This window comes from Xenia sp. Carnegie-2017, unplaced genomic scaffold, assembly GCF_021976095.1.
Source record: "Xenia sp. Carnegie-2017 unplaced genomic scaffold, XeniaSp_v1 HiC_scaffold_19, whole genome shotgun sequence".
NCBI classification, from domain to species: domain Eukaryota; kingdom Metazoa; phylum Cnidaria; class Anthozoa; order Malacalcyonacea; family Xeniidae; genus Xenia; species Xenia sp. Carnegie-2017.
Window position 1 is genome coordinate 2,602,338 of NW_025813481.1, and position 27,750 is coordinate 2,630,087.

General features: G+C 36.0%; 2 protein-coding genes across 6 annotated transcripts in view; both read left to right on the top strand.

The window, feature by feature from the left end:
• The window catches only part of LOC124438449, a 60,114-nt gene that overhangs the window by 12,529 nt on the left and 19,835 nt on the right, over positions 1-27,750 (top strand). For 3 of the 5 annotated variants that reach the window (XM_046988588.1, XM_046988585.1, XM_046988586.1), the window contains one exon: positions 1,753-2,462. In XM_046988588.1, coding sequence (XP_046844544.1) covers positions 1,753-2,462 — 710 coding nt within the window. Of the gene's footprint in view, positions 1-1,752; positions 2,463-19,481; positions 19,507-20,161; positions 20,224-20,558; positions 20,643-26,012; positions 26,058-26,189; positions 26,276-26,532; positions 26,584-27,750 lie in introns of those variants that run through there. The other 2 variants (XR_006946095.1, XM_046988596.1) reach the window with 2 other exon arrangements.
• LOC124438473 (serine/threonine-protein kinase/endoribonuclease IRE1-like) lies at positions 8,994-10,206 on the top strand. The gene is made up of 2 exons (XM_046988634.1): positions 8,994-9,349; positions 9,439-10,206. The coding sequence occupies exons 1-2, from the start codon at positions 9,347-9,349 to the stop codon at positions 10,057-10,059; spliced, it is 624 nt and encodes a 207-aa protein (XP_046844590.1). The 5' UTR covers positions 8,994-9,346; the 3' UTR covers positions 10,060-10,206.

Sequence of the window (27,750 nt, forward strand, 5' to 3'; positions counted from 1 at the left end):
ATACTCACTCTTTACTCGACGCTTGAGTATTAACATGTTCGCCAACTCATTACAATCGGGATTGCTGAAGTGCGATAATTTTTCTGATTTGTTTGTTATCGAATGTATACATCCACATAATTTGTTACATCTTAAATTGGCTCTAATTTTAGTATTGGAAAAAATTGCATCATTTTCGTGATAAAGTTAAAGTTGTTAAAGGGGAGGGGGGAAATTTCGGAAGAGGGGGCTAAATTTTTTTGGGGGTGTCAAATTTTCCGTGAGATCAGGCTTTCGAGAGGCCCGTAGTATCTAGACATAATTAGTTTTTACTTTATAATCTTCTGGACTAAATAAATGTGCCAAATTTAGACTATTTATGATGTTGAAAACCGTACAAGCGTACAAGCGTAAGAAATATCATATACCATGTTATACATCATTGAAAATAATGAATTTTGGCAATTCTGACAAAAGACATCAAACGGCTCACTTTATCTACAAATTAGTGAAAGATGATCAAAGAGGAAGATATGATCAATGAGATGAAATATGGTGCAGTCAAAGAAGTCCGAAAGCCAAATAAAGTGAAAGGGAATTTCATCAGAAAAATTGCACAAAGCAAGTTTTTACAGAGCAAGAAATACTTTTTCGTATTGTATTATATATAAACGCACGCTTTCAGGGATGTAAGAAATTGAATGTTCTTCTGACCAAAGCGAGGTTTAGTAACGCCAAAGAATATTGAGGATGGACGTTTACGACTAAATATCCTCATTCCTATATTTGCGGTAACACGTTAGTAAATATTTCTGTTGTAACAAAAGAAACCGAGGCGACCATATCTGTTGACGGATGCAGACCTGTATATTCGATTATCGACTGTTGGTATAAATGATTCTACTTTAACTGCTATCTCCAAATACACTTTGGCAAACAGAAGATCATAAAATGAATGCTTTAAGAAGTGATATTTGTGAAGAATATTGGGTGGAGGCGTTTCTTTAGTTTTGTGCTGCAAAGGTTTTGTGCAATAACCTACAAGCTCTTATTCTCCAGAGCATAATGGTATTACAGAGCGTTTGACTGGGACAATCACAGCATTGAATCGATCAGTGATGACGCTGTCTTGTTGGCTATATAAACAGACAGAAACGCAATGAATTTTACTTAAAGTTTACATTCTGGTGTTATATATATAGTTCAAGAAGATCGACGATGGCAATGCTCATTTTCTACTGGGAATGTTGATCTGCGATTACTTTAAGAAGATTTTCATCCAATTTGGGATGGAGAAATGCAAACGCATGTACACCTGTCGAACCGTCAAAAAAAAATTTTAGATTTCTCAGACGATGAAAAGATTTAGTAAAAGTCTCTTTTGCTAAATCTCCCTCGGTTTACAGGACTTTTAATCACAAATATCCCTGCGTTTACTTACAATAAAGCTGCTTCTTATTTTCATTTCAAATAATTTACCAATGTACTATATAATATCACAGGGATTGGCATTATGATTGATGTGGACAACACCATTGAATGAAAGTAATATCCGATTTTACTGCCCGAAATTAAGATTAGCCTTTTTGAAAAAAAAATGAATATATTACCATTTAATGTTGTAAATAATATACCAAAAAGCCGAGCCTATACTATTATGTTATTCGCACATATTCGAATCTTGTGTGCGATGATTTACTTTCAGCTTACTTCCACATGTTTGATTATTTTCATCCCTTATCCTTAAATGTAATACTTTTACATAATTTTTAGAATTGCAGTTGAAAGAATGGAAGTATTTTGATCAATCAATAAAGCACAAAGAGAAGTTCTTGAAATTAATTAAGTATGGACGCGACCCAGATATCAAGGTTGAATGTGTGAACGACGTACGTGTAATTTTCTCTGACGAGTTTTGCATTGGCATAGGAAATAATGGAACCCGTGTTTATCTTGGACTGAAAAAGGATGGTTATGGAAAAGCAGTGAAACGAATACGTCGAGATATCTGTACCAATGAAGCAGAGAACGAAATGAAAATTTTGAATGAAATCAAAGCTAAGAAGTCGAGTTATGTTGTGAATTATTACCACTTAGAAGAAGATACCGGAACTGAATATGTCTATTTGATACTTGACCTATGTGAAGAATCGCTGGAGAGTTTTGTAAAATCTTCTACTTTGGAGGATCTTCAAAAATCTCTTCCCGAAATTCTCAAGCAAATTTTAAAAGGATTAGCTGATCTTCATAGCGAACCAAATCCTATTCTTCATCGTGATTTAAAACCATCTAATGTTTTTCGAGATGCACAAGGACAATATCTGATAGCTGACTTTGGTAGTAGTCGAATATTGAAAAACGGCCTTAAGACACATGTAAGCGATGCTACTAAGGGAACTCAGTATTGGATTGCTCCTGAATCGTACGTTTTTGATGAAGAGTCATTTGATAAAGCACGATACAAACCAGAGTCTGATGTAATGGTGAGTGTAAAAATATGACCATATGCAAATTACTTCAAAATTTTTTAGAAATCTTTTGTTGACACTGTTATGTTTTTATATATTTTAGAATGCAGGAATGGTGGCTTATTATGTTGCAACAAAAGGGAAACATCCTTTTGGACCTCTAGAGCTTAGACTGAAAAACTTGCTAGATGGAAATCCTGTTGGTTTGGAAGAAATCAAGGATGATCAACTTAGAGATCTTCTTTCATGGATGCTACAACATTCACCAGAAGAGAGGCCATCTGCCAAAAAGGCGTTAAAACACCCTTATCTACTATCCGATGAAGAGAAATTTAGCATGCTATGTGATATGGGAAACCAACCGGAAATGAAACAATCACATGGTCAAAGTTCTCCAAATTCAGATGTTGTTGCGCAATTGTATGGTCCCATGGAATGGATGACGCGTATCGATGATGAATTCTTAAAAGATTTCAAAATCTTTAAAAAGAATGGCAAAAAGAAAACTTTGACTTACAAGCCTACATGGACAAGGTGTTTAAGATTCATAAGAAGAGTGAATGAGCATTGGAACGATAAACCTCGTACACATTTGTTGCGTTATGTTAAGGAAGGCAACTATGTAAATTATTTCTTGCAACGTTTTCCTGAACTGCCTCTTCTGGTGCACAAAATCATAAGGTCGACTGACTGGAAAACAAGACACGATCTTCAGAAACATTTTATAGCTTAGTCATACCAACAATTTTTTATGTTAAACGAGGTAGCCAAATTAGGATTCTATGACACTATACAATGTCCGAATTTAGTTGTTATTTTCACTAAAAAGTTTTTTTCGTTTGATAATATTCAATATGCATGTTTTTAAGCACTCTATAAATGCTTTCCAAGATGAGAGCATTTTTTATGTGATTTTTAAGTGAATGTATTGCCAGAGGCTCCGGAAAGGGGGACGACTGCCAATATTATATTTCACATACTGAGGTTTCTGTAAATGTAACTTGAAAGTTTCAGTTGAATAAATTATTGCGTTATACATTGTATGTGACACTTTAAAGGTGTTACACTCCCCCCTCCCCCCCAAAAAAAAATCCTGCTAGCGCCACTGTATGTTGCGTCTAATAGAGAGCTAAAAAGTTGAAACGTTTTTGCCGAAATTAATATCTTTTTATACAAGTGTTGTCGTTTCTATCTCAAACCCCTTTAATCTCATATATTTGCATATATTGATTACCGTTATGTTCATTTTATGTAATGTTTTGTAAACATTTAAATAAACGACAAAATTTTTCAATTTTGTAATTTTAATAACAGACATGTTTCGATTTCACTACAAAGCCATCTTAGTCGCAGATTTAAGATAGAAATATGAAACAGCTGTTACATACATGAAACCACCAGAAATTTTGCCACATGGATCAAAGAACGCACCACCTCCGAAAAAAACTCCACGATGACAAACAATAACAAAATCTGAGAGAAAATCTAAATACACTTCATCACGCTTCTCTAACACTGCTAACACTTCATTCACTTTAAAACTCAAACCAACCTTACACATACGCCAATACAACACATACCTGTACAGGTACGCACATCCTGTATCTTGTCCTTAATCACTAATAATTTATAAATTATTTTATCTATTGAATGTAAGTATCAGCAGGGGCCGCGGAGAAGGGGGAAATTACCCCCCCCCTAATTTTTTCAATATCTCTTGCTTTGTAAAATGTAAAAGTATAAAATTCCGCCTCAGGAAAATACTTACATTTGATAAGTATGGATTTTTAACAATATTTCATGTCTCACTTATGTTCCACCTTCATTTTTTTGGTTGACGTTAGATTGATCAATTATAGCGCATTCAGACTGATTGCCGGAGTACGATACCCTGGTTCTGGCAAAAATCTGCAGGTTGCTCACACTACGTAGTACCCACTAGCATTGTCTATTTATAATTTCATGTTTTTTATTGTAAACAAGTTTTAAAACCCTGTGCTGAATGCATGCCTTTCTGTACATGTTACTCACGTGTCCTCGTTTACATCGGTGCCTGTGCCGAGCACCGTACTTGGGTAATACCTCTTTTCGTGGTGCCCAGACCTGGGCACTTATACGTGGCTATCATGAAAATTTAGTGTTCACATTGGTGCCCGTGCCTGAGCACTGTACCTTCGTAATACCTGTTTCGTGGTGTCCAGACCCGGGCACTTATACACAGACACCATCAAAATTTTGTGTTCACATTGTTGCCCGTGCCTGAGCACCCTGCCATTGCACTCACTCTGAACACACGAAATCAAACAAATTTTGTATATTGAATGATTACTGATAGAACTGTTAAAAACAACTTTACTATAATGGCAACAACAATCCGATTCTGCCACCTTTCTTTCAAACCTCTCCGCGGCCCCTGTATCACCTCAACTGTATCAATTTCTATCTTATATATTTCACAGAATCACATTGTATGATATAAATATTGTATTCAATTACACTAAAGGTGTCTTATAGCTAAGTTGAAAATTATCTATCATTAAAAATAAAAAATTGAAAAATATTATCGTGTATTTAAAATGTTTATAAAGCATAGTACTCATTAGATCATATAGTACTGTTTTATAGATAAAGTGTCGTCTAGTCCCAACAAGAGCGAACTCTTCAAAAAAGAATTTCTAACCAAGACAAAAATTGGTGTTTTTCACTATAAAAGGGCTCGTTCTTTTGCATACAACCAGAGGGCAGAGGCATAAGTTACATGTGCGTATGACGTTTGAAATAATACTTGAAATTCCTTATCCATTCTTTTAGTAAATATATTTGTTTCCCTCTGCGATCTATAGAAATGCTTTACATTTATTATCAAACGATATTAATCTACGACGCATTTAACATACTTTGATGTTTATAATCTGTTTCTAACAAAAATGGCAACGAAATCAAAGTTTCTCAAATTTTTTAAACACTTAAAGATCACCGAATTAAATGTAAGTTTTCCAGACTTTGTTGACTCAAAAATAAAGAATGGTAGAATGTTAGGTTGAATATATGTGAAATATTTTATGATGCATAATCTATTCATTTGCCAGGGTTAGTTCTGTTTATCTTATTTATCCCTCTGTATTTAACTCTATTTCTTTAACCTTATATTTTTTGTATACTTTTTGCCACAGCGATAAAAAAGAAAAAACTTTGTTGAGACGATGAACTGATCTAAAACATTTAATATTTTCTCTTGTCGGATGACGATGTAAATCGTTGCCGGAAATGACACGCAGGCAATTTAAAAATAATAATTTTAGGGAAAGTTGGTCTTGGCATTATTTAACTCGATTGTTTGATTTATCATTTGTATCTGAACTTCTTTTACATTATTTCTTCAAAATTTTGTTATTTGTGAATATTTATAAGAATTAGTTAGTTAACAGATAGTTTTTGAGCCACTGGCCATTAGGGCATTAACCGTGTTTTAAAACTCAGCTAAAATTGCTCGAAAATAAGGACAAAAGGAAGTATTAAAGATTGTTGATAAATAGTATGGAAGTATAAGAAAATACATATAATAAATGTATGAATAGTGAAATAAAAACATAAATAAATTATTGTTACTATCAAGTCGTCATACAACTTGGGAATAAACAACTTAATGAAACAAACCAAATTACAATTTACTACTTTCAAATTACTATCTTCAAATTACTGTCTTTAATTTACTGTCTTCAAATGACGTTAAGGACCGTTTGGTCCCACGTACAAGATTCAACTACAACAATTTGTCTTTTACTCTTATTAAACAACAACACCTTTCAAACGTCACTTCCTGCTCCCCATTCCGTCCAAAGCGGCAATTCATACGGTAGCCACACCGGCCCCTAAATGGAAATTGCAACGTAGCAATCCATTTACAACCATATTAAGCTACCGTTAAATCTGGATAACACAACAAGAACATAACTCTCAAATTCTAAATTATTTAGATATATAAACTTCAATTGTTCATCTCAAGTAGACATAATTTACTCACGGGACGGATCAAGGTTACCGTTTTCATCTTGTAATCTCCCTTTCGTTGATGTTTGGCTCTGGTCGATACTGTTGAACTAGTTTTTACCTTCACTGTCCGCACATAGCCGTCATTAGTTGCTATTGCTTCTATAACGAGACCTAACGGCCATTGTCCCCTTGGGTAGTTTTCGTCAGCTACAAGTACTAGATCTCCTTCTTTAAGATTCCGTCTCGGTGTATACCATTTCCTTCTCTCCATTAAAGTTGGTAAGTATTCTTTGAGCCATCTACGCCAAAAAACATTTGCTAAGTATTGAGCCTGCTTCCAATTCTTCTTACAGCACAAATCATTTTTGTCAAATAATCTCGGGGGTAAACTAGTACTTGCTCGTACATGCAATAAGTGGTTTGAAGTTAGAGTATCGTCATCGTCAGGACTGTCACTGTTGCGCGTGAGAGGTCTTGAATTCAGGATTAGAACCACCTCTACGATCACAGTTTGCAGGACTTCGTCTGAAACTACTTGTTCTTTGAGAATTGCTTTGAGGATTTGTCTAACAGATCGTATCATTCTCTCCCATACGCCTCCCATATGGCTCGCTGAAGGCGGGTTAAAGTGCCACTTAATTCTTCTTTGCGTACAAAATTTGTCCACTTTACTTTGATCCCATTCTTCAATTCCTTTGTTCAATTCCTTGTTAGCACTCACAAAATTTGTTCCTCTATCACTCCTGATTTGCTCGGGACATCCTCGCATGCTAATAAATCTCCTGAGAGCGTTGATCATCGAGTCCGTATCCAAGGAATGACCTATTTCTATATGGATTGCTCGGGTCGTGAAACATGTGAAAAGGCAACCATATCTTTTCACCAACGACTTACCTCTTTTCACCAGCATGGGTCCAAAATAATCGATTCCTACTATAGTAAAAGGAGGTTTTTGAGGTGTCACTCGGCTCTCTGGTAGATCGGACATTAGCTGCTCACCCAAACGAGCCTTTCTTCTTTGACAAGCTAGGCAACTTCGTACTACGCGTCGAACTGCTTTTCTTCTTTTAATTATCCAGAATTCCTTTCTTAGTGATGATAAGACGGATTCTTGACCCATATGACCTACTTCAGCATGATGTTGACGAATTATCATATCTGTGACGGGATGCTTAAAGGGTAGAATAATAGGATGTTTTGATTTCCCGTTGATTGGCGCATTACCAAGCCTGCCTCCAACCTTTAGTAAGCCATTTACCATCATTGGATTTAATTGTCGAATGGAGATTCTTGATTTTCTGAGTAGTGCCTTGTCAAGCTCCTTACTATTTCCTGGAACTGCAAACAGTTTTAGTTCTTGAGAAAATGTGGTGTTCTGTACATGTGCGAAGATCTCCCTATCGGCGGCATCTAATTCTTCCATTGTTAGTCGTCCAACTTTAAATTCCGATTCCAAATGAGGACCAGAAATAACTTCCCTTTTTCTCGCCTCTCAGTCTTCATCCTTTAGCTCAGGAATTGTTATCCCCTTCGGCCAATGGCTTTCATCCTCCCAAAGGAATGCAGGACCTTTTAACCATTGGCCTTTATTTCTCAACACGTCCAATTTAACGCCCTCGGAGCCTTCATCGGCGGGATTGTCGTCCCGGTTCACGTAATTCCACTCGGATGGGTGCGATCCACTACGAATCACTGACAAACGGTTGGACTCGAATGTGTGAAATCTTTTGCTTTCGTTGTTAATACATTTGAGGACTGACATTGAATTTGTCCAGTAACAAACTCTTTGCGCTACCATATCCAATTCTTCTCGAATAATCTTCGAAAGTCTTACGGAAATGACGGCAGCCGTTAATTCCAGTCTTGGAATAGAAATCTCCCTTAATGGAACGAGTCTAGCCTTCCCAATCACAAATGAGCATTGTATTTCATTGTTTCCATTCTTTTGACGCAAATATGCCACCGCCGAATAGCCAAGTCGAGAGGCGTCGGAGAAAATTAAGATTAGCCTTTTTGAATAAAAATGAATACATTAGCATTTAATGTATTGAATAATATACAAAAAAGCCGAGCCTATACTATTATGTTATTCGCACGTATTCGAATCTTGTGTGCGATTAATTACTTTCAGCTCGCTTCCACATGTTTGATTATTTTCATCCCTTATCCCTAAACGTAATACTTTTACATAATATTTAGAAATGCAGTTGAAAGAATGGAAGTATTTTGATCAATCAATAAAGAACAAAGAGATGTTCTTAAAATTAATTAAGTATGGACGCGACCCAGGTATGAAGGTTGAATGTGTGAACGACGTACGTGTAATTTTCTCGGACGAGTTTTACATTGGCAGAGGAAATAATGAAACCCGTATTTATCTTGGACTGAGCAAGGATGGTTATGGAAAAGCAGTGAAACGATTATTTCGAAATAACTGTACCAAAGAAGCAGTGAACGAAATGAAAATTTTGAATGAAATCAAAGCCAAGAAGTCGAGTTATGTTGTGAATTATTACCACTTTGAAGAAGATACCGGAACCGAATATGCTATTTGATACTTGACCTATGTGAAGAATCGCTGGAGAGTTTTGTAAAATCTTCTACTTTGGAGGATCTTCAAAAATCTCTTCCCGAAATTCTCAAGCAAATTTTAAAAGGATTAGCTGATCTTCATAGCGAACCAAATCCTATTCTTCATCGTGATTTAAAACCATCTAATGTTCTACGAGATGCACAAGGACAATATCTGATAGCTGACTTTGGTTAGTAGTCGAATATTGAAAAACGGCCTTAAGACACATGTAAGGGATGCTACTAAGGGAACTCAGTATTGGATTGCTCCTGAATCGTACGTTTTTGGTGAAGAGTCATTTGATAAAGCACGATACAAACCAGCGTCTGATGTAATGGTGAGTGTAAAAATATAACCATATGCAAATTACTTCAAAATTTTTTTAAAAATCTTTTGTTGACACTGTTATGTTTTTATATATTTTAGATTTCGGGAATGGTGGCTTATTATGTTGCAACAAAAGGGAAACATCCTTTTGGACGTCCAGAGTTTAGACTGAAAAACTTGCTAGATGGAAACCCTGTAGGATTGATGAAAATCGATGATGTTGTACTTAATGATCTTCTTTCATGGATGCTACAACTTTCACCAGAAGAGAGGCCATCTCCCAAAAAGGCGTTAAAACACCCTTATCTACTATCCGATGAAGAGAAGTTTAGTATGCTGTGTGATATGGGGAACCAACCGGAAATGAAACAATCAAAAGTTCTAAGTTCTCCATATTCAGATGTTGTTGCGCAATTGTATGCTCCCATGGAATGGATGACGCGTATCGATGATGAAGTCTTGAAAGATTTCAAAACCTTTAAAAAGAATGGCAAAAAGAAAACTCCGACTACATGGGCAAAGTGTTTAAGATTCATAAGAAGAGTGAATGATCATTGGAACGATAAACCTCGTACACATCTGTTGCGTTATGTCGAGGAAGGCAACTATGTAATTTATTTCTTGCAACGTTTTCCTGAACTGCATCTTCTGGTGCACAAAATCATAAGGTCGACTGACTGGAAAACAAGAGCCGATCTTCAGAAATATTTTACAGCTTAATCATACCAACAATTTTTTATGTTAAACGATGTAGCCAAATTAAGATTCTATGACACTATACAATGTCTCAATTTAGTTGTTATTTTCACTAAAAAGTACCAAAGAAGCAGTGAACGAAATGAAAATTTTGAATGAAATCAAAGCCAAGAAGTCGAGTTATGTTGTGAATTATTACCACTTTGAAGAAGATACCGGAACCGAATATGCCTATTTGATACTTGACCTATGTGAAGAATCGCTGGAGAGTTTTGTAAAATCTTCTACTTTGGAGGATCTTCAAAAATCTCTTCCCGAAATTCTCAAGCAAATTTTAAAAGGATTAGCTGATCTTCATAGCGAACCAAATCCTATTCTTCATCGTGATTTAAAACCATCTAATGTTCTTCGAGATGTACAAGGAAAATTTCTGATAGCTGACTTTGGTATTAGTCGAATATTGAAAAACGGCCTTAAGACACATGTAAGCAATGCTACTAAGGGAACTCAGTATTCGATTGCTCCTGAATCGTACGTTGGTAATGAAGAGTCAGTTGATTTCCCGTTGATTGGCGCATTACCAAGCCTGCCTCCAACCTTTAGTAATCCGTTCACCATCATTGGATTTAATTGTCGAATGGAGATTCCTGATTTTCTGAGTAGTGCCTTGTCAAGCTCCTTACTATTTCCTGGAACTGCAAACAGTTTTAGTTCTTGAGAAAATGTGGTGTTCTGTACATGTGCGAAGATCTCCCTATCGGCGGCATCCAATTCTTCCATTGTTAGTCGTCCAAATTTAAATTCCGATTCCAAATGAGGACCAGAAATAACTTCCCTTTTTCTCGCCTCTCGGTCTTCATCCTTTAGCTCAGGAATTGTTATCCCCTTCGGCCAATGGCTTTCATCCTCCCAAAGGAATGCAGGACCTTTTAACCATTGGCCTTTATTTCTCAACACGTCCAATTTAACGCCCTCGGAGCCTTCATCGGCGGGATTGTCGTCCCGGTTCACGTAATTCCACTCGGATGGGTGCGATCCACTACGAATCACTGACAAACGGTTGGACTCGAATGTGTGAAATCTTTTGCTTTCGTTGTTAACACATTTGAGGACTGACATTGAATCTGTCCAGTAACAAACTCTTTGCGCTACCATATCCAATTCTTCTCGAATAATCTTCGAAAGTCTTACGGAAATGACGGCAGCCGTTAATTCCAGTCTTGGAATAGAAATCTCCTTAATGGAACGAGTCTAGCCTTCCCAATCACAAAAGAGCATTGTATTTCATTGTTTCCATTCTTTTGACGCAAATATGCCACCGCCGAATAGCCAAGTCGAGAGGCGTCGGAGAAAATATGTAGACTCACATCTTTAACTTCTTTGAATCTTGCAGGTTTAAAACAGCGGCAAACCCAAATTTCTTGTAGCTTTGGGAGATCAGCTACCCAACGTTTCCATTGCGAAAGTTCGTTCGCAATGGAAACGCGAACGAACTTTCGCAATGTGGTAAGGAGGGCGATTTCTTTCGCCATGGCAGAGCAACTTGAAAATGATTATCCACTACTGTCAGCGTCTCTTCCATTATTTGAAGCGCTCTCTTGTCTTCAAGCGACGGACACACTTTAGTTTCAACTAGGGAGCCCTCAAAGTCGGTCTTCCACAGTCTTTCCAATTGATACTTGAGGCATTCATTTTCCGCTTCATCAACTTCATTGTTAGTGGCAGAGTCAGGGGCATCGAATTCCAATCGTGCAAGATTAGCCGATGCACACCGTTCATTTCGGTAGGCGACAGGACCAATCACTGTCCATCCTAAACTGTATTTAATTGCCACTGGATCCTTCTCCTCTCCCAATTTATATTCCAAAGGTAGAAACAACTTAGGATTTTCGCGCAGTCCGATAACCAGCATAACTTCACAAGTCTCTAACTCTTGCAACGGAAGATTGCGTAAGTGCGACCATTTTCTTATATCACCTCTTTTTGCTACACAACACTCTGAAATTGGTATTTGGTTCACCGTTCTGACATTTGATAATTCAACCACTATGCTGTCATCCATAGAACTTACTACGATATCCACTAATTCACTCTTTAATTCAGTCAATCCAGTCATCCCTGTCAATGTGAAGTCAAGCTTTCGCCCAGTTATTCCAAGTTGATTTTGCAAACGTTTATGACAAAGTGTTTCTTCTGAACCGCTATCCATTAGTGCGTAAGTTCTGACTGACAGTCGATTGTTCCTCTTTGCTTTCATTTTCAGTGGGACAACGCTAAGACACACGCAATCTCCGGCCCCAGTTGCTACTGCTACCTTTACTTCATCTGGACTTCCCTCTTTGTTCGTGTTATTTCCTTCACACAGTTTGTCCTTTGAATCCTCTTTACTGGACGTATTCGTTTGTGGTGGATGTAACAACGTATTGTGGCCCTTTCCGCATCCTTCTACTCGACATTTGAGATCAATCTTGGGACAAGATCTGGCATAATGCCCTCTAGTAAGACACCTGAAACAAAGTTAGTGTTCTTGAATAAACTTCTTCTTTTCGTGATAAGGAAGTTTGTTAAACTTATCGCTTTTCCATATCCTATGGCCTTCTTGACAAATGAGGCATTTCATGTTTGATGTTCTCCTTTCTTTAAAGTTTCCATCTCTACCGTTCTCTCGTTTGTACGCTCCAGCTGCAAACGAACTAGTTCTCGCAGAGGGACCCTTTTTCCCTTCTAATCTCTTGCCTCCATCTTACCTTACGACGCCAGAACAGAGATCTTCTCCGAATTCATTGTTCACGAGTTTGGCTCTTTTCTTCACAAACAAAAGGAAATCTTTAAATTTAGGTCTAGAACCAGATTCGATAATAGAGCCCGCACATTCTGTCCACCTAACTCTCATAAATAGTGGTAGCTTACGATTTAATTCGCGTAGGGTGTTCATATGGTCCAGCTCGCTTTCATATTCTGGCCCCATACTAGCAATGGTTCTGTTCGCCACTTCCAGATGTCGAGTTAACTCCAACAAACTTGGTCCATCTGCTTGCTTCAATAGCGGCAAATTCATCAACTTTAGAACGTGAGCCTTTGCAATTATGTGCGGTTTGCCAAAATTTTCATACAGTGTGTTTTTCGCGATATTATAACCTTCCTGGGCAGGTAAGTTAACACAACTCTCAATAGCATCACGTGCTTTACCAGTGCAATGTTGTATTAGGAGTTGAAGTCTAGTAGAATTATCTGGATTGTCCTTTTCTATGCAAGTCTCAAAATTATGCATGAAGGAGGCATAATTTATTGCATCACCCTCAAAGTGCATATATTTGATTTTTGGCATGGAAACTACTTGTCTCAAGGCTTTTACTATCTCGTCTCCTCCTCCTTCCTTTAATTGGATCTGTTCGGCTTTTTGTTCAATGTGTCATAGGAGCTGATTGTGATTCGCCTTCCGACGATCTTACAGTCTGCTCTGAGTTAGTTTGAGTTTTCTGCGTTGGTACCTCCGACTGTTTTATTTGTGGTTCGGATTGATCCACTTCAATGATTTTCTCCAAGTCCCTACATTCCTTGGCTGGGAGGGCAGTATCGAACTTTGCGGAACATTTTGCAAACTTTTTTTAGTTTTGATACCGTTACCGCTGTGGTCTTACCGTGGTCTTCTTCCTCTTTCAAAGCTTAAGGCTCACCATCGCTCTTCCTTTTGGCATAGCCTCCTCAAATCTTAATTCTGCCATTTTCCTTTCAAGTTCATGTCTTTCTCTTCAGCTGTGCAAGGGCTAACTTTTCTTTCCTCCTGACACTGTTGAAGACTTGGAACTATGGCTCCTTGACTTACTTGTTGAGCTTCTACTTGTTAGTAATGAAGGCGAACTAACCTCTTCTCCTCGTTGCTTTGCTTCTAATTTGGCATTCCTTTGCCAAGATCTGACTATTTCGTCCAGATGCACCTTTTTTGCCATCTGTTCTTTTTAGCTACGATTTGCTATTTCTCTTTCTTCATCCTGGACGACTAATTCAAGGTATTGTTCGTGAATGTCAACGAACGCCTTCCAATTATCATCATATTGTTTTTTGCGTCTCTTGATTTCGTCCAATGTTGCACCAGCATGAATGCCTTCTTGTAACCATCCCTGATTGGTTATTAAAGTGTTTATTAACCCGATACGAGTCTTAAACAAAACGTTGATTGTTTCGTTTCCGGTCTTTCTTATATTTGATGCCGATGTTGTAGTATTTAGTTCCTTGTTGAACACTGTAAAACCTACGTGTATGAAGCCACTCTCAGATCTTGTTTCCGGTTTGACAATCCGCTCATCTTGCAACACTATCGGCCAAGATTTTACTGACATAATCGAACTCCCAAAATAGAAATGACTTCTTCGCAAGCTGCCCTAGCAACTGTCAATCATTCCATGTAATAATCCCAAAAGTTTTGTTGCGATATCCCGTCCCGAATAAGCAAGTATATTCAGATAGCCGTTTCCTTCGAGCAATTAAATACGTCGTCTGTAACGATCGAACATAAATGAAAAACGCCGTCCCTGACGCGAGAATATAGTTGAGATACACGAATATAGATGAGAGTCACCGTCCCTGACGCGAGAATATAGTTGAGATACACGAATATAGATGAGATTCACCGTCCCTGACAAGCGAATATAGATGAAATACACGAATATAGATGAGATTCACCGTCCCTGACAAGCGAATATAGATGAAATACACCGTCCCTGACGCGCGAATATATTGTTTACCAATTAACAATCGTGGTGTTTAGGTCCTTAACTGTTACTATCAAGTCGTCATACAACTTGGGAATAAACAATTTAATGAAACAAACCAAATTACAATTTCCTACTTTCAAATTACTATCTTCAAATTACTGTCTTTAATTTACTATCTTCAAGTTACGTTAAGGACCGTTTGGTCCCACGTACAAGATTCAACTACAACAATTTGTTTTTTACTCTTATTAAATAACAACACCCTTTTAAACGTCACTTCCTGCTCCCCATTCCGTCCAAAGCGGCAATTCATACGGTAGCCACAATTATGAAATTTTAACAATGAAAGTAGACAAGTCATATAGTCACTGATGTCGAAACTAATTATTGATTTGGCAAACACGATGTGCAATCTACGACATCGTGAAAATGGAGCAAAAATAATTGAAATATACAATTGACTTCACAAAAAAATCTATAAATTTGTTTTCGAATAACCATTTAGCTAGCGACTTTTAGCTGTGTATGATTTTAATTGCAAAGAAAAAGAGCCAAAGAAACTTGTCATAGATATCACCAAATTTTTAAAAGCGTAAAGGATGGTCACATTGGGATGTTGCAAGGTTAATGCATCTGAAGCCAGAATGAACTGATCTTTCTGATGAGTTGTTTGTTGTAATGAAGTATTTTGTTTGTGGTAGGCGGAAGCTTTTTGAATATTTCTTTCCTGAAGATAAGACAACTCCACATCGTCCTATTGGAAAGAATGGTAATGCAATGCTAGTGTTTTTTAGTGCAGTTGAAGATATAAAAACAGCGCAAGAGGAGGCAAGAGTGGTTGAACTGATAAGTAGCTTGAACTAAGCAGGTTGAACTGAGCGTTTTAACAAAAATTGAACAGGACAAAATCCGATTATGAAATTCCAGAATGGAATATGATCAAGACAAAATGCACATTGCAGAGGGCAAAATGCGCATTAGTAATTGGAAAATATAGCTTTTAATTTTGGCGGAGATCACCCTCCATATTTTTATAAGAATTGTATTCAAGTTGCAACGTCATTTTTGTGTTAATTACATCAAAGTTGCAACGTCATTTTTGTATGAATTGCAGGGATGGGCGATACCGCTAGTATCGATTCGATACGATACCGATTACTTTTTCTTAAAAGTATCGAGGTATCGATTACTAAAGCAATTACTTTCTCCAATTTCGAAAACAAAAGTCTGAGCCACATGATAAAGATCTGATAATGGATTGGTAAAGTGTGGCCTTATATTTCAACAATACGACGAAATTTTTATTTTTTTTGTCTTAAATTACAAACTGTCATAACATTATTAGGAGTGACGATAAGTTTTCAGAAGCTGTATAAATTCGAATTTAAAAAATTGGTTACATGCTGTTCTGAAAGATAAATAAATATTTTTGCACTTTGGAACATGTTAACAGTAACGATGTATTTTTGAAAGTTACATATTCTTGTTTAAAAAAAGCATCATGTCAACGTTCTTTGCCTTTATCCTACTTCTTTTTTTGCTTACCAGTTCTCCCGCTTTAGAGAAGAGTCTCTCTTAAGAAACTGAAGTCGCTGGCATACAGAGATATTTCCTTGCAATATTTTCAAGAAGGGTGTATTGGCAGGCATTTTCTTTCAACCGAATCAATGGATCGCTTTTCCTCGGTATGTTTTTCTGCTTGAAGTATCTTCGGCATTCTTCTTCCACGACAGCATTTCCCTTGAAAAACTTCCCATGACTTCAGTCATAGTTATTTTTATTGAAACTAACTTTTACATTGTCTTTTTAATTCTCTAAAAATATTAACAATCTCAAAGTCTAGATTGAGTGCCATTGTAAAAGTTTAGTCATTTATATAAACAAGATCAATCATGTTTCCTTAGTCCTTATGCAGTCCTAAATGGCTGTCGTGTAGTAACAGTTATTTTAAAAACATTTACGAGGTACTAACTCCTTATTGATGATGTAATAATCCAATAATTATGAATATATGAAACTTTTACTTAGTAAAGAACTAACCATATAGCATAAATGAAAACCTTACATATCTGACATCCTGTTTTTTTGCTCTAAGAAAAACGAGAATATTAAAAACAGTCGTCCATTTTTGTTCGTGAAGAATTTTAATGCTAAGTACATTTAGCGTTTAAATTATTTTTAATTCATTTTGTTTGTCTATTTAATAATTATAAATAAACCTTGCATGATTTTTGGTTTTTTGTTTAATCATTGGTCAGAAAACACGTTGTAACGATGCATGAACTTACAGAATAACTTTTTTCTTGTTTGTTTTTATTAACTTTTCGTTAGCAATATGATTTAGTCTTTCCGACAGTAAATACTATGTTATTTAACGTATGAAAGTTATTCAACAAATCAACTCTTGCAGCATGGCACAACATTGGTGAGTGTCGTACATGAAAATAACAGAAATGTTGATAAATCTTCTAATTCTAATGGCTTCTTGAAAGTTTATGTTCAACTTAATTTCAACTCTCGGCCATTACAGAAACACTTTGATTCCTGGCTTTTCACATGTTACATAATAATTATACATGATTATTACATTATGTTTGTAAATGCAGATTGTCCAGGTTGGCAAAGTCCTGAGACTTAAGGAATGTTTTTGTTGTTGTTGACTGACGCTTCTACAACATTAGCGGTAGTCATCTTCAGAGTCAAAATGGCATTTTGACTATACCAACCTGGACGGTCTGCATTTACAAACATGTAACGATACTCCCGGGTTCAAACCATTCACTTTATTATTACATCACTGAGGTCTGTGGATCAATAACTGCATGACTTAACTGAGGTATTTAGGCAGAACTCATTCGTAACTTGTTCGTTAAGGTCTGTTTGAACTAGCTGCCTTACGTTACATCTGAGTTTGATATATGATCATGTAAAATGTTAGAGTTTGATATTTTCCTCGAGAGTTTTTAGTTGTTTTTTTTTAGTCGATGAAAATCAAAATTGATAAGAATCCAAGACAAGAAAATCACGGTCCATCATGCATCTCTATTTCTAAATACGTTTTTCAAAACAAAATAAAATCGGCTAAAAGCAAAGCACCTCTCCTTGTATGTACGTATTACATGGTATTTTATACGTCATCATATTTCATTTATAACTGCTTGAGATTCTTTTACATTTTATTGAATTGTTTTCTTTGACGATGAAGAATAAATCTGTATGATCATCAAGTGAAGATTAGTCAGGTAAGGTCGGTGAGTCTTTAGTGGACTGGGGAGTAGTAAGATGAATGTTAGTTTTTTAAATGGAAACATCGTCATTAATATTGTCTGGCAATATAAATATAAATAAAATAAATAAATACTTACGAAATGAACTCACGTGAAAATAGTTTAATAACCATCAAAGTTAGTTAAGTAAACGAGAAATATATGATTATAGGTTCAGTATATGTAGATTTCACAATGATTCACAGTTTGTTCATCATCAACGCTTCAATGTGAGTAGATATGAGATATATTATGGATATATATGGGTTAATGTTTTTTATAGATCAAATTTCCTCTCTAGGTCCTTGTTGGTTTGTTAGTTTACACCGATCGTTTATGCAGTTTAGGAACTTGTGTTTGATTGCTGTGGATGGCAGTCGTTTGTGGCTGTTCAAAAAACATCAGGCCATGGAAAAATAATAAGTTTTATGATCGACTGAAGAAAGTAACTGGGGACAAGTAAGATGAATGCTTTGAATTTTTTTCAAATGGAAACATCTTTATTAAATGTTAGCAAAAATATAAATATTTATAAAATGAACTTAAACGAAAATAGTTTTATGTAGGTATTGGTTAATGGTTATAGATAAAATTTCTCCTTCAGGCTCTTTTGTTGGTTTTGTGCATATTAGCTTGTAATTATTCAAGTATATAATTTATAATTGAATTTGAATGAGATATAGTGAGATAAGTTGCAGTACGATATTAAATAAAGCTTGAACAAGGGCTACAAAGTGAAGGCTTATTTTTATTTGTGGTATCACCTGACATGATTAATGCAATTATACTAAGATAAAATGAAAAATACCATGACATTAAGTAGTCTAGTAAATGAATGTCCAAGGTTAGACAAAAATGATGTCATGGGTAATTGTGGGATATATTTTTGGAAAAACATTGGAGAAGTGTTTTAGGATTTGTTTGTTATTATTTCTTTGAAACTCAAGGAAAAGTGAATGAATTTATGTGTAAATTGTTGGTGATTGATATGAAGGTATCAAGCACTTGTGATATGTTGAAAATGAAGACTTGTTTAGTTGAGAAATTTTAAGCATATATCATGTGCTATTATTTTGTTTACCAGTAATTATATCTAACTTTATTAAATCAAGTATTTGCTTATTTAATTTCAGGCCTATTCTCCTGAAGACATTCCTCTGTTGTGAAAAAATACTTTAGAAAAATTCGCACCCTTGCTGGCCAGAGTCGGCCAAAGATCATATTTTCACGTAAAGGTGCACCTGATTTTTGTATTATTGAAAAGAGAATTCCTTACATAAGTTCACCTAAAGGTATTTCTTACTAATAGTTTTCATTAACACATTATTTTGTTGTGCAATCAAAAAATTTCTCTACCATCTGCAAATGGGCTCCACAAAACGAGAGATATGGCGAGAGTTATAACGAGAGATATGGCGAGAGATAGAGACGTTTGGCGTAGATAAATTCATGGACCGGTCAACCCCCCTGGCGGGCATTAATACTGGCCGGTATACAAATGTTGTTTGTTGTTTGTTGTTGCAAATGGGCTCCAAATAAGTATATAATTGTTGGATTCCGTTATTATTATGCTAAATTCATGCATATTTTTCATAATTTGGACACAGTCACTGAATGAAAATGTATCTGCAATGAGTATTTTTAATGTTTGTTTACAATTACTCATTACTGTCTATCTAGTTTGCACTAATATTGGGCTGTACAACTTTCTGGGAGAGGTCTCACTGGTCTGTTTGCAACATTGATGATGAGTTATTTTATTTGTCCAAGAAATTAGGCTATGCAAAACAAGAGAGTGGCAGACATGTCTGTGATGACACTCTATGCACTGTGTTTTTATCATATTTCTTATTTACAAAAAGTTCAAAGTATCATGATAAAACAAGTTGTCAATCAATCAAAATAGTAATATCGTTTGAACAATTTAAATAACTCATATTTCATAACTCATAATTCATCGCAATTGCCAGATGGTCTCCTAACAATTGCAAACTGTTAAATTTATGCATACTAGAAAATTCTTATCCTGTGTTAAAGTGACTGCAACTCCACTTGTTTCAATCTTTTTGCGTCTCCTGTTTTACAGGCTTCACACGTGTACGCAAGCGTACCTATTTTTGTTAATGCATTTTGTCAAATTCATAGAATGTCCGAAGTTCTTCCATGAGCAGTTGCAAGGTCAACAAAATGGTGACAGAAACGATAAAGTAAGGATTTTTTCTTGCTGCCCAAGCCATCATCCAGTATGATATAAAGAAAATTCCAGTTGAATAATTTAAGAAACAGTCCATTCATAAACAAGTTGTGTTTTGCTATTGGTAGATTTACGCAAGATTTATTGGAATTAATGTTTATTTGTAATAACTGTATATTTGTAGACGATACTTTTTTCAAACACATTTCAACTTTACGATTGTGAGCATACTGAAATGCAGTCATTTGCGAAATCTGCTTAGAGAAATCTCCTTATAGCATGTTTTTCCAGCTATGATCTTTTGAATTTGAAATGCTACATTGTAAAAAAATACTTATTTCTCTCAAGTGCACGAGCTGCAGAAGAAGGCATTCGTGCTGTCAGACGGAAGCAAAAACGGTGAAGAAGTAGAGGTTGTTGAAACTTTTAAAGGTGAGAGAATTTTTACGAACATAGTTGTGACATGCTCTTTACTGGATAAAAACTACACGTTGCTACTCTAGATTGCATTTGTGAATTCTTTCAATACCCTAATAACCATTTTAAGAACATTTCACGCGTCAGGCATTTGATTCAATCGCCAATAGTTTGTATAGGGTTTTTCTATAACATAGAAAGTCAGTCTCTTGGCGATTAAATCGAACTTCCAATGCCTAAATGAAAAACTCTTAACATTTTGTTATTACCTTTATACAAAACAAAAGACTTCACAAATTCAATTTAGTTTTTTTGAGCGTAACAGTTTTTAATTCCATGTACAAATCCCCAATTTCTGTTTTTAACACATATCTTTCAGTCTCTTCTTAGTTACAGTAAACAAAAAATAATTTTGAACATTTACCAGGAAGAATTTGACTAGAATGATAATAGGAAAATAAAAATAGACAAATTCTCGGTATCGCTAGTATCGAATGAACAAAGATCTTTTTCTTGTTATTTTAAATAGTTGCATCTTAAATTGTTATGCAATGAAGTGTGTCATTGACACGCGTAATATCATTTACCATTTGAACATTTACCAGGAAGAATTCGATTAGAATGATAATAGGAAAGTAAAAATAGACAAATTCTCGGTATCGCTTGTATCGAATGAACAAAGATCTTTTTCTTGTTATTTTAAATAGTTGCATCTTAAATAGTTATGCAATTAAGTGTGTCATTGACACGCGTAATATCGCATTTTTCAATGAATTCTTGCATTTTAGATGAACAGACTATTCTAAATTCTAATACTGTATATCTTACATGCCAACACCCTTAAGCATAGGCGTACGGGCACATATTTTTAGGGGGAGCTGGACTAAATTTGCCCGAATTATATGACGTCATATGACGTATGACGTCATAGATATTCTTATGTTGTCTCTGGCCATCTCAATTAATAAGCTAAAATCATTACAATTTGCTAAGAGGATGCTACGAAAGTAACTACATTTTATTTGATATTTGAAATTTTGTCATATATAACACTAGACGCAGAAGAAATTTAGTTAGTTAAATGTGCGACGATCTAAGACTAAAAGAAATAAGATTTACGATTACGTCGCTGTCCAAAATGTTAATTATCTTTTCCATGTCGTTCTTTAAAGTACTATTTGCATAGGCTCTTTCCACATTGATTAGGGCAATGCTGTTTAACCGTTTTGACCAATTGTACTTCGAAGATAGGTTTTAAGCGACGAAGAGCGCTAAAAGATCTTTCTGCTGAGCAGGATGTTGCCGGGATCGCGGCCAGAATCGAAAATACTTTGTAAGCCACAGGCAGGACTTCATGAACACCATTTTCGAACATTCTCTTAACAATTTTGGCAGCGTTTTCTCTCTCAGCACAAGGGAAATCAACGTCAATATTCTCAAAGACATTTTTCTCGCTACTAAGAAGCTCACTGTCGATACCATAGAAGTGTGATACCAACTCAACATTCGCCGTGGTTGGAGACCTGTTGAACACAATATCTGCAAGTGCCAATAGGACCTCTTGATCACTACCTTCAAATCTTGATTTCATCTCCGCCACAATCTTGTCAATGCTTAGGTAGTAGCATGTGATACGATAGTAATCTTTTTCTGTTCGATTTTCCACTTCTGCATTTACTTCAGCCATTTCACCGACGAGAGCTTGGAGCCGCCGTGACGGCTGTTGGAATCTTGGTACTTTTGCATCTTTGAAATTGAATTCTGTACCTTCAATTTGCTCCTTAATTTTGTGTGCTATGATTTCAGCCCGTGACCATAACAGTTCGAAATTTTCGAGGGAACGACATCCAATTAATGTCTTAATCACGCCATCAACACTCTTCTTTGCTGTGGCGACATCCATTTGCTTTCCTTGTAGGTACCTGCTCAAACCATCGGTGTTAGATAAAATAACCTTTAATACCATCAAACCAAAAACGAACCGAAAGTCGCAAATCGAGTTAAGTAGCGAATTGCTGTCATTGTAGGTCTTCGGATCGCGATCTTTTGAGAGTGTAAGGAGAACCTCGATGATCTTAGGTAATTGGTTTACTACTGCTTTTACAGCTGCCCAACGACAAGACCATCTAGTAGCACTCTGCGATTTAATAGTCAGTGTAATATCTTCGTCCTCATCTTCGACCTTGATGTCATTGAAGATGGAGTGGCGTTGGGACTTCCTTCCAAGAAATTATGGAGACTCTGGATCACACCTAAAGCTTTCTGAAGTGGCTCAATTGTAGTCATCGTATCTTGTAGCGCCAAGTTAAGCCGATGCCCATGGCAGTGAACATAGATGCTAAGAGGTGAGCACTCCTTCATGCGTGCAGCAAGTCCTTTGCGAGGGCCACTCATATTTGCAGCGCCATCAAAGCATTCTGCGACAATGTTTTCCAATGTCAACTCTAGCCTGCCAATGGCTGTCTTTAACAGCTCATACAATACTTCTCCTTCCGTAGATTTGGTTGAATAGAAACCAGTGAATGTCTCTTTGGTTTCGCCATTGAAAACATATCTGAGGAAAAGAGATAATTGCTCTGTTCGACTGATGTCTGCCGTTTCATCGACAACTATTCCGTAGTAGTCGCTACTTCTTGCTTCTTCTGCTATCCTCTCAAGCATGACACTTGCTACTATTTCCAGTAGTTCATTTTGAATAGCAGGGGATGTCCACTGAGCATGTGTCTGCAGCTGGCTTTGAAGTTTAGATTTCAGCCAAGGCAAATCGTTGCATCTTATGCAAAGTAACTCGAGAAAGTTTCCTCTATTTATATCAGATATCTCCCATATATCACCCCGAATCTCTTCATGACCTCTAATTGCAACATTTTGTTGTGCAGTGTACATCAAAGATTGTATGATTACTTTTAAGTATTGTCTGTTAATAGCAACCTGGTCCTGGTGTGCACTATTCAGCTGTTGTAGTACGGAGGTTTTCTTTCTTTCCATTGCTTTAAACTGGAGCCATCTTGTCATGGATCTGACGTGGTTCTCACTCTTGCCATGTTTTGCCAGCTTTGACGACTTCTTCCAATTTGTAAGCACAAATGAAGTATTCTTCCCAAATTCTTTACAGGCAAAACAAACGCATGCATCTTTATCCACTTCGTAACTAATCCATGGATATTTCTTGTACCATTCAGGCTGAAATCGTCGCACAAATGTTTCACTGCCGAATTTTCGTGCAGGATATTCACCTAATATAGGCTGTTTTGGGGCGTGCAAGGTGGAAATCTCTTCTTCATTCATACTGTTAAGGGAAACCTTTCTAGTCTGTTCATTTAGAACAGATGCTGTTGAATCTAAATCTTGTATTGCTGTTGTGTCTAGAGTGTTAGACGTCGTCGTTGATTCTGGTGTTGCAACGCGTTGTATATTTTGATTTAAGTTAAATTCTTCGATGAACAGTGCGTCACTGGAAGTAAGATTTTCATTATCCGTGACCGTATTCAATTCTTTATTTTCTCTGAACTGCGTCAGTGGATTTAATTCATCAACATCAATAAACGTTCTCATTGGTTCCGTTTGGTCTTCGCTTATGGGCTCCTTCAAATTAATCTCAGGTAGATTTTCCTCAAAAGACCCAGTGGCTGCTAAATCTTTACTAGCACTCGATTCTGTTTCCTGTAAGGTTAGGTTATCATCCTTGGTTGTCATGTTACTTTTTACAAAGAAACCACTGATCTTTGACTGCGATAAATCCGATGAATCCATCACTCGATGACACTTAACTTTTCATTATTGTGAACTCGTCGAAAGTGGACCTCCTTATAATCACTGTCAATTTCCTTGCTGCATTCCTCGCACCAAACGCGATGTCGATACGGTCGTTTACGAGACGCCATATGTACGCTTTATTAGAGCTTGGCTACTAAATGTTTTCCCCTTGTGGATAATAGTTTCCTTGAACAACAATCATAGAGTGAATGGCACTAATCTAATCAATGGAATGGACAGTGCCTCTCCATACGAAGCCTAATTTTCATGCAAAATTAAAAATCACTTTTGGGATCGCAGCGATTGTTAATCTATATATTAATGTATAACGGATAGCGTGTGGGAGACGATTTTTCGCAATTTCAAGACATTTCAAGACTTTTACTGACCTCAGCCCTTTTTTATAAATGGAGAACGTTATGTGGATAAATTTAATACCAAAAGCTTTGCTCTGATTGAAAATATCGGCGTTCGTGTTCGTTTAAAAGTTGTAAACACCGAATATATTCGTCGCAATATCGCTAGTAAATAGACCGATTTCTCGTGACGTAATTTGTTTATATTATAATGGGGCGGATGTAAAATTCTCCTATTATGTCTCAAGAAAAATTTTGCACCCAATCACTTTACGCGATTTTTTATTTTACCTCCTGAAATTTAAGTAATTTAAACAATTTAAAAACCATCCATTAAAAGACCGTTCACGCTCAAGAACCGAAGCAGTTTATGATATAGAAATGATGTAGATTAATATTGAAAATTTAAAAACTGTAGTAAGTATCTTGCCAGAATATCATGTAAATGCTTGCCCGAATACACAAATTCTCGAGAAATTGGGGGGGCTGCAGCCCCCCCAGCCCACCCCCCCCGTACGCCTATGCCCTTAAGGTTTTTTTCTTCTCATTAGGTGTTGCATGGTAGCTCCTTGTTTGATTCAGTTGTCCAAATCTAGAATCTCCTGTGTTTTTTTTTTAAATCTAGTCGACTGCAATCAATGGTTAATCACAAACATTAAACAGTTATACTATAAAACGTTCCATTTGCTGTGATTAAAATAAGCGGATTGTGTTTTGATTTATGCTTTTAAATTTCTTGGTAGAGATTTGTACGGAAAAAAGTAACTTCCAATTACGTTCACATTGACAAAGACCCCATTGCCTCACTGAGTTTAAAGGTGTCCCTGATTGTGATAGCTTCATCATAATTGGTGAAAGTAAAACATTGCACTTAATATGTTTTAAATCAAGTTTATAAAGATAAAACTTGACGATAGTAGTGTTTTCTATACCTTGTTATAGCTACCTTGTTGCTGTGACAAATTTTTTGTGATTTTGTTGTTTTGTTGGGTAATTAAAATTTTTTGAGTCTGTGAATAATAAGCTTTCCCCTAAGATGTAGCTACTTTGCTACTATTATGATAAATATTTTTGTTTCGACAATAATTTGTAAAAAAGAAACACTCTTATTTGGCGTGCATCAAATGATTATCGTAGATTTTTGACGATTAACTTCATACAGTTGGATGTTTTAAAACATTGATACAAGTAACGTTTAACAAGGATGAGTACAATTTCTGAAAATTTTCTTCCTGCGTATGTTTAATTTTTATAAATTTTCATCTATGTTAAGGCTAATAATCACGGAAAGTTGCTTTGTTGACGTACGGCGTTGAAGGTTATGATGTTATATGTAATTTAAACGTCTTAATGATTGAATATTAAAACTGTGCAAGAATTCTATTTTAATCTTTTCATTTCAATGAGTGAGAAAGACGAAGATTTGATAAATATGTATTTATGATTGCAGAATTTCCTAAGTTCGATATTCATCTTGGATAATACAGAATTTATAGAGTTGCCTTCAACGAATGAAAAGTTACTTCATGGATGACGGTAAGTTATATACAATCAAACTTATGCGAGACCCACGTAAATTGTGTGTAAGCTATACATGCAAAAATATGGATATATTTACCAACATTTTATCGTAGAACATACATACTCTTTATTGATCTTTTTACCTCGATAATCGTCGTCTAAAGATTTTATGTCTTTATGCACCAACTATAGATATATCTTTAAGGTTTTTTCAGAGTCGAATTTTATTGACTAAAATACTGTCACACGTTTGGTGACTTTTCAATTGACAGAGCGTTACGAGTCTAAAGGTGAAGGAACGGAATATTACCCCGACTATGAAAGTAAGTTATACTATCAAATTTATGTATAAGGCATTTATAAATTGTATCTACCATACGTAGTGATATACTTTCTAACATTCAACATATACTCCTTGATTATGCTTTTCCTTGTTATCTCGTGATCTCAGGATATTTTACGTCTCCTTGCGCCCAATATTTTTTAAGTATTTTTGATTCAAAATCCCTTCATGAGATTGTTTGGGTAAGATAATAATAATATCCATAATAACTATAAAAATAGCTTAAGAAGCATTTCTGCAAACTGGACGATTTTTCAAAGCTATAATTCACAAAGTTTAGGTGTTGAACAACACAAAATAAGTCAGTTTTAAGTTAATGTCGTCGTCACAAAAGAGCTTTTGACAATTCAGATGAACCTTCGGCATACAAGTTTCAGGCACCGCGGAGGATCGATAGTTAGGGGGGGGATCATATTCAATAATAACCAAAATAATTTTGATACACTTGGCGAAGCAAAAAAAGCCAAAACATGATAAGCCCACTCCCCTTTTTAGATTTTTATGTCTTCCGAGAAGGAGCGGTTATTTCCAACCGAATTTCTATGCGTGCTTTGTGTTTGGTGAACTCTCTTATTGACGATTGTTTCAGTCAAAGGAAGGATTTTGGTTTTCAATGAGTTCCGCCGATTCCTCCGAAAGCTTCCGACATCATTGACTGATGTTATAGGGTGAGCCATTCGTGAAACTAATCAAACTATTTCGAACTCTGCCGAGGTAAGCAGTACATTTGAATAAGTAAGAAACAAATGCGTATGGTCTATGGCAATTAAATTAAACTTGGCAACTCTGTGTATAAAGTATCAGGTATTGCTTGTTGATTTCCCACAATTTCTATAATGGTGATAATGGAAAAATACCTATTCAAATGTGCTGCTTACCTTGGCAGAGTTCGTAATAGTTTCACGAATGGCTCGCCCTATAACATCAGAGAAATATTTATATAATTATTCTTTTACCGAATTAAATATTTTCCATTGTAAGAATGAAAATTCCATAATTATGTTATGCTTGAAATATGGAGCATATCTGAAACAACTGAACTTTTTGCAAATACATGTATTCTTAACAAAAGTGGTTGTTGAGCAGATCATTGTTTTGTGAAAATCTTTGCTGTTAGTAAAACGGCATTGGAGCTTTTTATCTTTAT